The sequence below is a fragment of the Hibiscus syriacus genome, unplaced genomic scaffold (assembly GCF_006381635.1).
Source record: "Hibiscus syriacus cultivar Baekdansim isolate YM2019G1 unplaced genomic scaffold, ASM638163v2 tig00111989_pilon, whole genome shotgun sequence".
Taxonomy (NCBI): domain Eukaryota; kingdom Viridiplantae; phylum Streptophyta; class Magnoliopsida; order Malvales; family Malvaceae; genus Hibiscus; species Hibiscus syriacus.
The window spans coordinates 645645-661509 of record NW_024063230.1 but is presented as its reverse complement, the minus strand read 5'-3'; the positions used below and the strand labels follow the sequence as shown (position 1 = coordinate 661509).

General features: G+C 36.9%; 2 protein-coding genes across 2 annotated transcripts; one reads left to right on the top strand and one right to left on the bottom strand.

Moving 5' to 3' along the window:
* Nucleotides 1–1056: 1056 nt before the first annotated feature.
* LOC120173860 (PHD finger protein MALE STERILITY 1) lies at nucleotides 1057–3398 on the top strand. The gene is made up of 3 exons (XM_039180911.1): nucleotides 1057–1496; nucleotides 1579–1867; nucleotides 1943–3398. The coding sequence occupies exons 1-3, from the start codon at nucleotides 1187–1189 to the stop codon at nucleotides 3291–3293; spliced, it is 1950 nt and encodes a 649-aa protein (XP_039036842.1). The 5' UTR covers nucleotides 1057–1186; the 3' UTR covers nucleotides 3294–3398.
* Nucleotides 3399–3698: 300 nt separating this feature from the next.
* Nucleotides 3699–15165, bottom strand: LOC120173872 (serine/threonine-protein kinase BSK7-like). Its single transcript, XM_039180921.1, has 11 exons — nucleotides 14883–15165; nucleotides 14284–14493; nucleotides 13982–14202; nucleotides 13460–13595; nucleotides 7907–8040; nucleotides 7730–7835; nucleotides 6945–7030; nucleotides 6217–6405; nucleotides 5683–5835; nucleotides 4745–4858; nucleotides 3699–4370 (listed from the first exon to the last, which is right to left on the bottom strand). Exons 2-11 carry the CDS (start codon nucleotides 14363–14365, stop codon nucleotides 4155–4157), a joined length of 1437 nt encoding a protein of 478 aa, XP_039036852.1. The 5' UTR covers nucleotides 14366–14493; nucleotides 14883–15165; the 3' UTR covers nucleotides 3699–4154.
* Between the last annotated feature and the right edge of the window lie 700 nt (nucleotides 15166–15865).

The window sequence follows — 15865 nt, the reverse complement described above, 5'->3', positions numbered from 1 at the left end:
GCTTTCGGCTTGTAGTTACCAAGAATATATCATTTAGCTCCCTATTTTAGATGTTTCAGATGATCTTCTTCATGCCGTTACCTGTTATCTAATCAGTTCTTTCTGATTATTCATATGGCTGATAATTGATTTCTGATACTTCCTTTTTTTGGTTCCATAGAACATAAAATCAATCTGATTGATGCAGGAAAATTTCATATACAAGCTTATCCTACGTTGAACTTAAGTTATTCAAATGAATGTGGCATGTTTGATATTTCGGCTACATGAGTTGGGTACTATCCATGTAATGGGAAGTCCCTTGTGATTTAATGGGATATTCTTTCTTGTAACAAGCAAAACCTGGAACGAACGCATAATTTTATGTCAAGAGATGTGAACTTAAAAAGTTTATAACAAAAATTTAGTAAGTGTGAAACTAGATCATCAATAAAAATTATTAAAAAAAATTGCCTAAACAAAAGAGAAATTTGAAATTTCCAAAGGTGCGATCAACCCCTCAGTCTGTCCCTGAGCACAACCGCATTTCTAACAACCAAATACTCTGTAATAAACCAAGGTAAGCTTTCCACAATTACAACACTTATATTATATGACCAAAACTCCATTTGTCAGAAAATAACATCCTCCTACCTACTTCCAACAAGATTGAGATTCTAGAACCAGGGGGTGCTTCTATTGTTGTCTCTGAACAATTCTGATTATTGTCCATGGAAAATTCTAAGTCCAATTACAAACTCTTTTCTTAATCAATTCGAAAGGGTAGTTAGCGAAGAAATATGGTGTTTATGTGGAATCCTTAAAAGATAAAAACCAACAACTTAACATGTTCTAGCTGACTACAAAATTTGTCGGAACAAACAGCAATATATAAACCCCTAAATACCCTACACGATTCAAGCGTGGCGCCATTTTTTAACTGCATAAATACCTTTAGCCATAGATTTGCATGGGGAGTTACAAGTTTTCAAACAATTCATGCACATAGTGAGACACCAAATCCCTCATCTTAAACTTCGATAACTATTTGTCTATTGACAATCTCTTTTGAAATCATCTCCAAATTTATTTCCAGGCACAATCTGTGTGACCCTAGCGGCACTATATCTAAGGATGTAATCCCATTCCGTTTTTTCTCACAAGCTTGAAATTTCTGAGGAAAACTCCATAGATTTTTTTCTTGAAGATGTCATCATATTTGGATGGTGGTGGTGGTTGTAGGAAGAGAAGAAGAGGGGGTGAAAGGATTTTCAAGTTCAAGAGTTTCGGCGAGAACGGTTGCCCTGTTGAGTTTGATGGTTCATTCAGGAATAACGTTAAAGCACTTGTTGAATATGGTAATTTGGAGATGAATCTCTGCAATGATGGAGTGTTATGCTGGACGTTTCAGCTCGAAGTCCATCGACATCCTCCGTTGAATGTACTTTTGTTCGTCGTTGAAGAACCGGTTCGAGCGTCGTCGATCAACCTTCATTGCAAGCATTGTCGATATGTTGGTGAAGTCTAGTTCCATAATCTTCTCACTAATATTTTTTTCTTTCACAGATTAGTTGTAATTTGTTTCTTCATATAGCACAGGCTGGGGGAACCATATGATCTGCAATAAGAAGTACCATTTCTTGTTACCATCTAAAGACACCGTAGCTTCTTGTTTCAACTGTGATGAAACCAATTCCTATGAGTCGAATCCAGAAAAGGGTAAGCTGAACTTAGTGGAATTAAAAGGCCATATCATGCATGGTGTCTTTCATTCTAATGGATTTGGGCATTTACTATGTGTCAATGGCATGGAGATGGGTTCGGATCAGTTGGCTGGCTATCAGATCACCGAGTTTTGGGACCGTTTATGCACTGGTTTGCAAGCCAGGTTAGGTTATTTTACTTGCAACTTATAATTCAAATACCATGAAATTCAACAATTTTTATATGCATGATCTCTTAGGAAGGTGAGTTTGTGCGACACATCAAGGAAACGGGGCATGGAGTTGAGGTTGCTTTATGGTGTAGCATATGGTCATCCATGGTTCGGTCGCTGGGGATACAAATTTGGACGAGGATGTTACGGGGTAAACAAACCGATTTATCAGAAAGCCATCGAAGCGATCCAAGGGATACCTTTGTGCTTGCTAAATCATCATCTCAGCATCTCCAACAATGAAGTTTCAGTCATTTTCTCCAGGTATCAAGCATTGTCAGACCATTCCATAGTGACCCTAGGGGACCTGTTACATTTCATGTTGAAGCTGAGGTCTCGACTTCCAGAAGAAAACATAACCAGTTCTTGTAACCCCACAACAGTCGAGACTAACTGCAGATGGTCACCGAAGCGAGTTGAAGCAGCCACTCGGGTTATCGTCGAAGCTCTAAAAAACAGAGAGTTCAGGTGGGTTTCAAGGCAAGAAGTAAGGGATGCTGCAAGAGCTTATATTGGTGACACGGGGCTGCTTGATTTTGTTCTCAAATCGCTTGGGAATCACATAGTGGGAAACTACTTGGTTCGTCGTTGCTTAAACCCCGTAACTAAAGTACTAGAATATTGTCTGGAAGATATTTCCACTGTATTTCCCAACTCGGAGGCCCTCATTATGAACAATTCCAAAGCAAAGCCTAGAAATAAGATTACAAAGGTTCAACTAATGAAGGACATTGGATATCTATACAAGCATATCCTGAATGATCAAAAGCCAACAATGAGCACTGGGGTTCTCTCGGCAATACCAATGGCAACCAGGATAATTCTCGATACCAAATTCCTTCTGAAAGAATATACCGAAGAACAACTTCCGATCCGGGGAAACTCATTCAAGCTCTTCTGTACAGTCACATTGAGAAACAATGAAGGGATAGATGAAGGGTCGAAGAAACCGATGCTCCCATATGAATGTGTAAGTTTCAACGAAAACACTACCTTCGATGAGCTTAGGCAGGAGGTGGAGAAGTGTTTCAGAGAAGTGTATTGGAGGCTGAGGAGTTTTGTTGTGGAAGCCGTGGCGAATATGAGTGTGAAGGGATCGGATTTGGTGGTGGGATCGGTTGAAATGGGCCAGAAACTTGTTTTCATCGGTAGCAACGATGATCAGATAGGATCGGAGGACAGTAGTGGGACTGGGATTGTGGATTGCCTTTGTGGAGCCAAAGAGGATGATGGTGAAAGGTTGATATCGTGTGATATTTGTGAAGTCTGGCAGCATACAAGGTGTGTTAGGATTCCAAATAATGAAGAGATCCCACATGTTTTCCTCTGCAAACAATGTGAGGAAAAGATTGTGTTCTTGTCTTCTTCTTTACCCTAAATTAACTATATATATGCATGCTTTTCAAGAACGGTTTATGTAATGCTTTGTAGCCATGCTTTGGCCAATGCCGATGCCGATGCCCTTCTAAATAATATAGAAAAATGGGTTGTAATAATGATGAACCTTCAACGCTTCTACCTGGGGATTCTCCATATTTTTACTTGTCCTGTTGTTCGAAATAACGTTAAAGTTCTGTAAAATGTATCAAATAATTTTAGAACATAAAAGAAGTGAACAAAAACTAATAGAGCTTACAAAAATTGCATTTCAGGTGGGCGCAGACATCTAATTAAAATATAAATCTGTTGGGGGAAATCATTGAACATTGGAACTAAGTTGTTTGCAATGACAAAATCTTTCCTTCCATGTGATGTAATAAAAATTAACAAGCTAACAACATACAAAAGAACAGCAAATTGCTTCTCCAAATGAGGGGCCATAACCAGAAGTACTGTACATAAATTACAAGCATGACATCATCTTCGTATTCACCCTTTAAACATGCAATTTTAAACAATTAAACCCTTCTCTACAACTATTATAATCTGTTCCCTAATTGTTCCCCTCAAAAGTCATTGTGTTGGGAAATGTCAGTAAGAACAAAAACAACGGATTTGTCCCAATAGCCCCACCAAACTGAACAAATCCAACCCATATCCAATATCATGTAAAAGAATGTTTTGAGCTGACCGTGAACCAAACCACACATGCACAGAGAGGACCAAAATCACATGCATTCTTTATATCCAAGGTTTCTTTGAAGTTATAAACTTGTTATTTATCTTACCTGAAAATAGAGAAGCTTATTTTGCTCTTTTGGGTTGATTGGAGAGCGGCTTATTTTAGCTTTGATCATTGTCAAGAAGTTGCATTCTTTTTACTTTCAAGCCCAGAAGCCTCCCTAAGAGCAGCTTGTGCCTCATCCTCCTTCCCTAGAGCAAGTAGGGCAGCAGTTTGCAAGTAGGATGCAATATGCCAAATAGGAGATATTACTTGTGCTTGCACTGCAAATAGGTAAGACAAACAACGTCGAGCATAAACCGTTGGGGAAACCATGGTTCCAACATCAATGAACTGGGAAATGAATTTAGTTACTGTCAGCTCTCAGAAATGCATTATGGATATCATAATTTACAAAAAATTTACACCCTTTTAAGTCCAACCATGGCAACGAGTATCAAAATTACTATCCTCTATCTTTTTTGGGACACTAATGGCACTAATTAGATCCTAGCAACTTTTTACAAAAGGATGATGATGAAAATCATAATAGATTACAATGCAGCAGAAAGTGTAGTGATGATGATGATGATGATGATGATAAACATCATCAAGAGCAAAATATCTGGCTATCTCAATCTGCCTCCAATAAGAAGTTTTAATTGGCAAGAAGACATTGATAGGAAAAGCCTTTGGCACTTGGGGAAGAATTGTGAACTAATTCTAACCTGGGAATAGCATTCAATGGCAGATCTAAAGTCTTTAAGCCTAAAAGCAACATCACCCTTTTTCTTCGATGTCAATGTTTCCTGCATCTGGTTTGTCCACATCTGGAAGGAAAGCTGCAAACCATAAAAACAGCAATGAGAAAAGCACTCACTAAACAGCTGAAACAAGCAACACAACCAGTAGTCATTTACATGAAAAATCTGAAACAACGCAATATTAACAAAATGATATAGTATAAAATCTAAATAAGAAGTCTGCCATGCCTACACATTATAATGAACAAAGCAAGAGCAGACATGTAACAGATTAGATCATTTACGAATAAACTGGTCATATTAGTAGTATCTTAAGAGCATGACATTTATGCATGTATACACACACACACGCATATATATATATATATATGTGTGTGTGTTGGCGGGGTGTATATGCACTTAATTATATAGATATGCAGGTAGCAAGCTAATTTGAACTCCTATGCCACTGATAATAATGATGACTTTCAGCCTAATCAGCAGAACAAGAAACAGTAGTAACCAGATCTAGATGCATTCTTGAGCATTAGACACCCAAAAAAACCAAAAAAGCAAAGAATAAAATATTTCAATTATATTAAACAGTTAAGAAGAAATGGTTATACTGGCAATTTAAATTGCATCCCCATAAATGATATAGAAAAAGTCAACACTCTTGCCACAACAACCACAGATTAATGTGAAGAAAATCATAGCTTCTAATGACTAGTTGGAAATGAGCTTGAAGGCCTTCTTTTTATTTTTTGTTCATATGGACAAGTTCCAAGGGGTGAAAATGGAATTTGAATCTTGGACCTTATACCTCCCAGGGGGAAGTAACAACGACTATGCCAAACCTTGATTTGTTAAGTTTTAAGGCCAAACGATATATGAAAATTGCTCACTTTTAAGATGAAACGGACCTCATTAGCAGCACCCTCATCATCTTTATATCCAAGCTTTTCTAGAGCATCATGGATGGCAGTAAAATCCATTCTTAAGCAAGCTTCCCCAAATGGTGATAAAGGAACAGCATCAGTTCCATGAAGTATGCCCATTAATTCATGAGAAGGGACCTTCAGAATTAATTGAAAAAGGAAACTTCTCAACAAAAGGAAAAGTATTATTCAACTTTAAAATAGAAAAAACCTAATGACTGTACATAAAATAACATCTATATCTATTTGGAGTTGAGTGAGAGAGTCTGCATGCCAACCACTATCTCGCCTGTATGGAATGAAGTATTAAAAACATTAAGATTTACCATTTATAGAACGAGTCTCTCTCTCTCTAGACCAAACAAGCAAGTCAAGAAACTATGATTCCTATTTTTAAGAAAAGTGAAAGCTAGAGAATAGAATATTTCCAATGGAAGCCATAATGTACAAATGGTTTTGAAAGTGTCAATTTGGACATTATAAAATGAAATTACATGAGAAATAGAGAAGACAAACAACCTGAGTGTCCCTCTGAAGAGGAATTAATGCAGCAACCAATGACTTCGGATTTGGCCGTTCACGGGGCTCATATTGCAAACATCGTGATGCTAAACGAACTAACTCAGTTCCATCATCATTTGAAAATTGCCCTTCCAAACAAGAATCTATCAGCATCTGAATGTTCCTGTCACGGATAAGGTCCAGTGCCTGAAGGAAGTAATACACTTAAATTTCAGGGGTACAGCAGCTAGTGTAACTATGCCATCATAAAATGGAAATGTGAGCAACAAAAATTATATCATAACATTCAGTTTCGCAGGCACAAAGTGGCACTCCCATAAGAACAAACACTCAATATAATAACCAGAAGAAAACGTACTTACAAAGTTTTATTCCATCAAATGCATATGCATCTAGACAGGAACCGACTCAAAGTGGTGTCATTTAGAGGTTTTGGTCTGAATCTTAACAAGAGTCCAGAAATAAATTTTTGATGTGGTATTACTTCAAGAAAATTCTCTCCAGAACCAATTTTCAAAGTCTAGTTGTCTGTCGCACATGCTAAGGATCTTGAAATGGAAACCTTCAAAAATATCAACTTACAATCCTAAGATTGACAAGCACTATCCTAAATCACCAATCATGTCTCTTCACGTTGGACTAGTGAAACTCCATTCAAGATGATATAAAGAAACATGTATTTTGCAATGAGTCTATTGCATCAGAATAGTCCCTGATATACTTACATGACTTGGAGGAATATGTTTTCCGCTGAGAAGATCAAGCAGAAGGGTACCAAAACTATACATAACACTTTCTGGTGTTACTCTTCCTGCATAAGAGACAAAACACTAGAATAATTTGGAATACTAAACCATCCCAGAAAAGGTGAACAGAACAAGCACATAAGACTGGATGTAACTGTTGTATTCCAGCAAAGTAAATAGAACCACACAACCCCAGTGGTAAGAATTAACAGATGTTACAACATGTACATCTATAAAGAGCATATAGCATATTTGCAGTCCCGTATAAACAGTATTTAAACAGAATTCTATCACAATGCTATCTTGCAGTATCAACATAAACGGGTTCTCCTCTTGTCCTCTGATTAGGTGCTTTTCGCTTAAGCTTTGACAAGATTCAAGAGCTGTTGGTAAGGAAAGGAAACCAAGAGATGTCATGCAGTATCACCTCAAGAGCATATACCTTCTTCTAGATATTTTGCTCGTCATATAAATCAACAGATAACGAAAGAAAAGAAAATTACTTGCATCAACAAGAAAAACAGCAATTCTCTATATGTAGTCCACTAATCTATAACATATTGCATAACCAAATAAAAGGGGGGGGGGAAGAGTCGCATGCAGAAATAATATATTAACAACCTGATTAATTCCTAACTGGGTTTACCTAATGGACATTCAACAGCCTAGCCCATAAATAGAACCAGCAGAATTCCAAATATGCTGCTGCTAGTAAAAAAGATGAGCATGCACGTAAGAGCCTTATTGCTTGTTAAGATAAGCACCTGTCCTCAAATACTCGGGAGGAGTAAACGCCAGGTTTGTGCTATAACTTTTGCCATCTCTACTGTTCTTCATCAGACCAAAACATGAAAGTCTAGGGTTCCCCTCCTGAAAATCACCATGCATAACTAATGAATAATACTAATTTCCATGGATGAAAAAGTAAATAAATAACATACTTCATCAAAAATTATTCTATAAGCATTTAGATCATGATACAAGGCACGTCCCTTGCTGGTGCAATATTCTAGAGCTTCTGCAAGATGCAAAGCAACCCTTAGTCGCATTGCCCACTTCATCGGCTGTGCTTCCCCTGAAAACCCAAATTCAATACTAAGGTACATTTGAACTAGCATTTATTTATAACGATCAAGGTATAGCGAACAAAGAATCAAAATCTAATGACTTAATAGGAAAGAACCACAATTCAGCAGATATTGAAAAGTTTTAGATTTATTTGAAGCTGTAGAAATAGGACTCTCGGAAAAATTAAATCTTTTTTATTCACGTACAACAGGGATATTTAAACAAGCAATTGTCAAGAGTCCTAGATAGACTAGAGGTTATTTTATTTACAAAGTAGGATTTAAAGTAGGACACAATAGTTATCTTATCTACAAAGTAGGATTCTAGAGTTAGTGTTAAAGTAGGACACTAATAGTTACATCTAAACACAACATAACTCACACTCCCCCTCAAGCTGGGGAGTAGATGTTATAGAGACCCAACTTGGATGTAATCTCGTTGAAATTGATCCTTGGAAACGCATTAGTCAAGACATAGGCTAATTGATCTTTTGAAGAGATATAGTTTAGCTTTACTGTTCTGCCATTCACCTTCTCAACAATGAAGTGTCTATCGATCTCCACATGTTTGGTTCTATCGTGATGTCCTGGATTTTTAGCAATACTTATGGCCGACTTACTATCACTCTGATGTTCAAAGTAGGTTCTGTCGCAAACTTCTAGCTCAATTAAGAGTTTTTGTAACCAAATGCCATCACAGATTCCAAGTGCTATTGCCCGATATTATGCTTCAGCACAACTCCTGGAAACTATGGTTTGTTTATTGCTTCTCCAAGTCACCAAGTTTCCCCATACAAACGAACAATAACCCGAAGTTGATCCCTATATGTTAATTCTTCAACCCAACTTGAATTTGAGAAAATCTTGATTTTTCTATCTTCATTTTTTTTTGAAAATTAACCCATGTCCAGGTGTATCTTTAAATACCTCAAAATTCGATATACTGCCTCCAAATGTTCTTCTCTAGGATCATTCATGAACTGGCTCACAATACTAACAGAAAAGGCTATATTTGGTCGAGTAAGTGACAAATAGATGAGTTTACCTACTAACATTTGGTATTGTTCTTTATTTACCGGATTTCCATCTTTCTTTAACTTCAGATTTGCTTCCATGAGAGTTTCCGAAGGCTTGCAACCAGTCAACTCAATTTAAGAAAGTAAGTCCAGAATGTACTTTCATTGGTTTATGACAATCTCTTCTTTCAATCTCGCCACTTCCATGCTAAAAAAAATATCTCAAGATCCCTACGTCCTTGGTTTCAAATTCTCTTGGTAGTACCGCCTTTAATTTCACTATTTCTTCGAGTCATCACCTGTTATGATAATGTCATCAACATAGACAATTAAGATTGTCATTTTCTTGTTTAGAACGGTCTTTATAAATAGAGTGTGATCTGATTAACATTGCTTATAGTTGTCTTACAAAAGTGCCTTCGTGAATCTATCGAACCAAGGCCTAGGAGATTGTTTCAATCCATATAATGACTTTAATAACTTGCATATTTGCTGATTTTCTGATTGCATCCGTACCCTCGATGGAATTCACATATAAACCTCCTCTTCAAGATTGCAATTGAGGAATGCATTCTTGACATCAAATTGATGAAGTATCCAATCCTTATTAACTACTAAGGATAGAAGTACTCTTATAATGTTGAGTTTCGCAATTGGAGCAAAAGTCTCTTGGTAGTCTACTCCATGAGTTTGAGTGAACCCTTTTACCACAAGTTTGGCCTTATATCGCTCAATGCTATCATCTGCCTTGTATTTGACTGTGAAGATCCATTTGCAGCCAACTGCTTTCTTGTCTTTAGGAAGATCACCAATAACCCAGGTTTTGTTGCTTTCAAGATCCGGAAGTTCTTCTAACGCCTTCTTCTATTCAGGATTTTTTAAAGCTTATGGTCTCTGAAATGCGAATGCTTTCAATCTTAGTTGTAAATATCTTAAAACTAAAGATTAGTTTACCATAAGCAACAAATTTATTAATAGGATGAGTTGTACACATTCTTACTCCATTTTTTTTAGCATCGGTAACTCACTCTATCAACCAAAACATCCAAATTACTCGATTGCCTTCTTCACTTTCCAAGGAATGGTTCTAGCTCTTGACAATGCGTCAGCAGTGTGGGGGCAGGTGAGGTGTGTTTAGGTCGCCCTTTATAGGTAAGAAGATTAGTCTGGTAAATGAATGGAAACAAATGAATTTGGTGTTCGAGTCGATTCCATTGGGTTAACGGTTTGGTGTAGGTTCTCAGTATCAGGTATGATAGTGGTATTAGGTGGTGTTTGAGTGATTGTTTCAGGCGATGGCTGAGTTTCAGTAGGTTCAGTAGGAGATAGGTTGATGGGTAGTTCAGTATTAAATGGAAAGAGTTAAAATTCCCACTCACTCTCCCCTTGGATTTCAAACTTAGAGAAAAAAGGTTTACGTTCAAGGAAGGTAACATCCATCGAAGTAAACAATTTCTTGGTAGAAGGAGAGTAACACCGATAACCCTTTTGAAGAGAGGAGTACCCAACAAAGACACATCGAATTGCTAGGGGATCAAGTTTAGAGTTAGTGTGGATATGATCATGAACAAAAACAGTACAACCAAAGACAAGAAGAGGACCAAAAGTAGTGAATGGTTTAAAATGAGGAAAAAATTGAGAAAGAATATCCCGATGACATTTAAATCCAAGAACTTTACTGGGCATGAGATTAATGCAGTTAAAAGAGCCTCATCCAAAAGGTACTTGGGAACATGAGTAGAAAAAGAAGGGCTCGGGTTACCTTAAGAAGATAACGATTTTTACTTTCGGCTACCCCATTTTGTTGTGGTGTATCAACACAATAAGTGAGATAGACAATTCCTTTTTCATGAAAGAAAGACTCTAACAAGTTAGAAAAATATTCACTACCATTATCAGACTTAAGGATACCAATAGAGCTCTGAAATTGCGTCTCAATCATTTTACGGAAGCTTTTAAAAATGCCCCCAACCTCAGATTTATCACGCATGAGAAAAGCCCATGTGGTACGAGAGTGGTTATCGATAAAAGAAACAAACTAATGAACCCCGTTTAAGCCTTTTATACGAGATGGACCCCAAATGTCGTTGTGTATCATTGAAAAAGGTTTGGAAGATTTATAAGGAGGTGTATATGTATTGCAAATGTGTTTGACAAGATGACAAATATCACAAGAAAAAGATGTAGGGCTTTTATTAACGAATAGTTTGGGAAACAACTTTGCAATATAAGCAAAACTGGAGTGACTTAACCTAAAGTGCCATAAAACAATTTCAGCAGACACACCATTAGGAGATGGAGATATGGAAACAAATGAGGACATATTAGTAGCGGGTACGGATTTTTTAACCGGATAAGGGGCTTCAAGGATGTAGAGTCCATCACAACGCTAAGCATTGCTAATCACCATTTCCAAACTCAAATCCTAAAATTCACAAATATAATAGTTAAACTAAGAAGTGCAACCCAAATCTACAGACAATTTACTAACCGAAAGGAGGTTGCAAGCCAAATTCGGAACATAAAGAACATTAGATAAAATAATATGGCGATTAATTCGAATTGAGCCACTGCCCGCGATAGATGAAAGTGAACCATCAACCGTGCAAACATTATAGGAAGAAACTGTCTTTGTAAAATTCTGAAAGAGGGTGAAATTGCCCGTCATATGATCAATAGCGCCTGATTCAACAATCCATGAAACAAAACCTGAAGATAACTGAGCCAAGTTAGGGCTACCTACACGCACAGCACAGCGTGTTTGGGCACGGAAAAGGACCTGGAATTGAATGAAGATTTGCTTGAGTTCACTTCTACCAGTCGATGACGACAAAACAAGCTGTTGTTGTCGGCGAACGGTGATGAATAGGCGTACCGATTGGGACCAGGGAAGACAATTTTCTCCATACAAGCGGTGACATGTGAAGAAGATCAAACCTGCGTCAATAGAAATCGAGTGGGAGACAGAGGTGCCTACCTCCGAAAGAACTGCGAATGATTGAGAATGGACCATCGTCGGAAAAAAAATATGCTAGGATTTAACCTAAACTGATACCATGTAGAAATAGGATTCTCGAAAAAATAAAATCTTTTTAATCACGTTACAAATTGTGAGAATATAGCAGGGATATTTATACAAGCAATTGTCAAGAGTCCTAAATAGACTAGAGGTTATTTTATTTACAAAGTAGGATTCTAGTGTTTTTTTAGAATAAAGAAGGCCTCATTAAAAACCCCCTTCATATCCGTCAAGCAACAAAGACTTAACGAACATTGGAAGGAGGAAAAGAGTGCCTAAGAAATTTTATTGCATAATACCCAGGTACAAAAAGATCACAATACCGCCAAGAACCCTTAGAAGTTCTCAGCACTGTGCAAAAATGCACTACAATAAAACATAAATAATTACCCTACAGACAACAACTTCCTTATATGACTCAGCCTGGAACAAACTTAAACAATGACCTAAGCTGTCAAATATTCCCTAGGAACTAAACAACAAAAATAAAACCCCTGCACTTAACTAATCCCTAATTTGACGAATTGATCCGCTTCCCAATTAACTGCTCTCTCCACATGCCGCACAATGACACCTTTATCTACCACAATCTCCGCAATATGTTTTACTAAGGATAGGAACATCAAGGTGGAACTAGCTGGATTTTTTATCCAATCCATTGCCACCGCACTATCAGATTCCAAAATAAGCCTTCGTTTGCCGACATTCCCAAATCCATAAATAAATTTAAACACTGCCATAAACTCTGCCATATAGGAGGTCTGGATCCAATACCTTCAGAGAACGAACCCAGCATCACTCCTTTCTCATCTCTAATCATCCCACCAATGCTGCCCTTCGACCACCACTTATCCATAGCGCCGTCAACATTCGCTTTAACAAAACCGGAAGGAGGAGGAGACCAACTAGCTACCTTTAAAGGCCTCTTAGCAGTGCATATCACACGATCAGCTAACACAAGGTCCCCCACAAGGCTATCAAAAGAGCGTCCGATTTGGAAATTTCGAAGAAAACCAAGCTGGCACTCTGTACCTCGATAGAAAAGATAACAAAACACAATCCAATTTCCCTTTATTAAAAACAATATCATTTCTCATTTTCCAAATCAACCACAAAACAACTCTTGGGATGAACCCCTAAACACTTGATTTGGGTACAAGATCTACCCAAACTGAAAATAAAGTAGGATTCTAGTGTTAAAGTGGGACACTAATAGTTATCTTATCTAGAAAGTAGGATTCTAGAGTTAATGTTAAAGCAGGACACTAATAGTTACGTCTAAATGCAACATAACTCACAGAACCATATATGGCAGCTGTTCAAATTGGGGGGGGGGCTAAACATATAAACTAAATGCTAAAGCTGAAGCAAGGGAACCAAGCACGAACTTACAATGGAATAGGTGCTTTGCCAACGTGTCATTGGGCATAAATTCAGCAACAAGTAACCTCTCATCACCTTCACAGCAGCAGCCAAGTAAATTCGCCAACCTGTGGTTCTGGAGCTGACCAACAGCTTTTGCTTCTTCCTAAAGTTATAGTAGCTAAAGTCAGAAGGTAGAAGCTTTATAATGCAAACCTAGAATTGCAGCCATTTTGCCACAATAAATTTAATAACAGCGGGAAGAGACAAAATCTAGTTAGAACAAGTGTTCTTGAAAGTTACAATTATAATTAAGAGACATTAGGCATATGCATGCATATAGAACATATCGGAAACTTAACTAAAATAGAAAATTCTCTCCAAGAGGACAATAACCCTGAAAAACTTAATTTCATGAGTTCAATATCTAATGCAAATAGAGAAACTTCTCCTCTTCCTCTGTTCTTGCATCTTTCACGTATGAGCAACTAAGGGATGAATTACAGGAAATCTTGAAAGAAGCTACTTGCTATACGCTTAGCATTTGCTTACCAAGAATTGTCGGGCATCAGGCAATGCAGACCTATTAAATCGTTTAACGGCAATACACCTTTGATTTTCCAACTTGCCCCTATAAACTACATTAGGAGCCTTCTCACCATGTTCTGAAACTATATTCTCCATGGCAAATCCAGATGTAGCCATCTTGAGTGTTTCAATTGAATATTCACGGAATGCAGGCAAATCATCAACTTCACCCTTGTCATCATTTTCTATAAAACAGCATATTTAGTATTAAAACCAGTGTCTATTAGCATAACGAATAACCATAACTATTGACTATTCCCACTTACCAACATTATCAGCTTCAGGAATTGATCCATTCTGATCCAAGCTCCAACAACATGCAGACAGTTTTGAACACCCACACCCCATCCCAAAACCTTGATGAATCTCCTCCAACACTAACAAACCGATTGAGGGTCTAAAGTTCAGGAAACTTTTACTATGTTCAATGTGAACCGTTCAGTTTCGCAAACAAGCTTCATCCAAGTAACTTCCCACTGAACCAATGTTAAATAAAAATCCTTATTTTTTCTAAAATGCTGCTAAAAGCAAAGCCCCAATTGACTTGCAACAATAGCAAGTTGGATTACAATATTCAATTTCAGATATCCATAAAAAAATGAAGCTAAAGATAACGATTCGGATCTCATACGTTGCATTCAATTATATTCTTCCACTACGAATCTAAAACCGATAACGAAACTATTGATCACAGTTAAAACTACAACGTTTCACTAAGCTTAATTTTCCATTCCAATCTACCGAAACAAAATAATCATTTAATTGAATTCAACACTATTTTCGAAACACTTTTTTTTCCTTTAGCGTAACTTCCCCAGCAACCAAACAACCAAACGAAATAAGTGAAACAAAATAATAACGTTACCTTAAGCAGCAGCGGGTTCCCCAGTGAGTCAACTCACTTTCCCTGTTCTAGTCAATGAAATCTTATCTTCGTAAAACTTCGACTTCTCTGTAATCTGGAGACAATTCCTCTAATCAATCAAAGTAACACAAAAAAAAAGGAAAGGGGGAGCAATTTTCGAGAAGAAACTGAATCAGCTAAAGAGAAACTTGATTCTTTCAAAAGAAAATTAAGTCAAAAGGGGTGCTGTTGGTTTCTGTGTTTTATTCTTTCTTCAATATATTAGACTTGTGTTTGAATCAGGGATTGTTCTCCCTGTCTCCCTCTCCCTCTCCCTATCCCTCTCCCTCTGAATGAAATCTTCTGAGAGATGTTCCAGATTTGGATTATAAAATATTATTCCATTTTAAAATTAAAATTAAAAAATTACGTTTTTTTCTTTCTTTTCTTTTATTTCCCACCGACATGACGCCTACATCTCCGTCCCAACCATCCTTTCAAAATCTTAATCTATAGGTTTAACTAAAATATATGTATTTAGATTTTATTTTTTAAAATTAAATTTATTAAAAAATTAATGTGTTTAGCATTTTTTTAAGAGTAAACTACGATAATGATCACTAATATTAGGACAAGTGTTTGTTTTTACTGTTGATGTTTAAAAAATCACAAAGCAATCACTAACGATATTGTTTGTTATAAAATGATCATTTGAAGTTAACATCCGTTAATAAGCGTGATGAAAAACATAGCTGCAATATTATCTACTGAATTAAATTGTTGACCACCACTGCTGGACCATTTTGACATGCTCTTCTTTTTTTTCATTTTTCTTATTTTCTTCTTTTTTTCTTTCTCTTTAATTTTCTTCTTTCTTTCTCTTCACTTTTCTTCTTCTTTCTCCTCCACACCAAGCAGTGACAGAGACATCGGAATTAACACAGTCAATACTTGACAGCCTGCTAGATTCAAAGATAACATAAATTATTATTTGAAGATGTAAA

Bases quoted from the DNA above. Each gene is read 5' to 3' on its own strand.
- LOC120173860 (XM_039180911.1), top strand. From the start codon at position 1,187: ATGTCATCATATTTGGATGGTGGTGGTGGTTGTAGGAAGAGAAGAAGA. The intron at 1,497-1,578 runs GTGAAGTCTAGT...CATATAGCACAG, and splicing joins CAAGCATTGTCGATATGTTG to GCTGGGGGAACCATATGATC. The intron at 1,868-1,942 runs GTTAGGTTATTT...ATGATCTCTTAG, and splicing joins TGCACTGGTTTGCAAGCCAG to GAAGGTGAGTTTGTGCGACA.
- LOC120173872 (XM_039180921.1), bottom strand. From the start codon at position 14,365: ATGGGGTGTGGGTGTTCAAAACTGTCTGCATGTTGTTGGAGCTTGGAT. The intron at 13,596-13,981 runs GTAAGCAAATGC...CTATAACTTTAG, and splicing joins CTGATGCCCGACAATTCTTG to GAAGAAGCAAAAGCTGTTGG. The intron at 5,836-6,216 runs GTTGTTTGTCTT...TTAATTCTGAAG, and splicing joins CTCTTCAGAGGGACACTCAG to GTCCCTTCTCATGAATTAAT.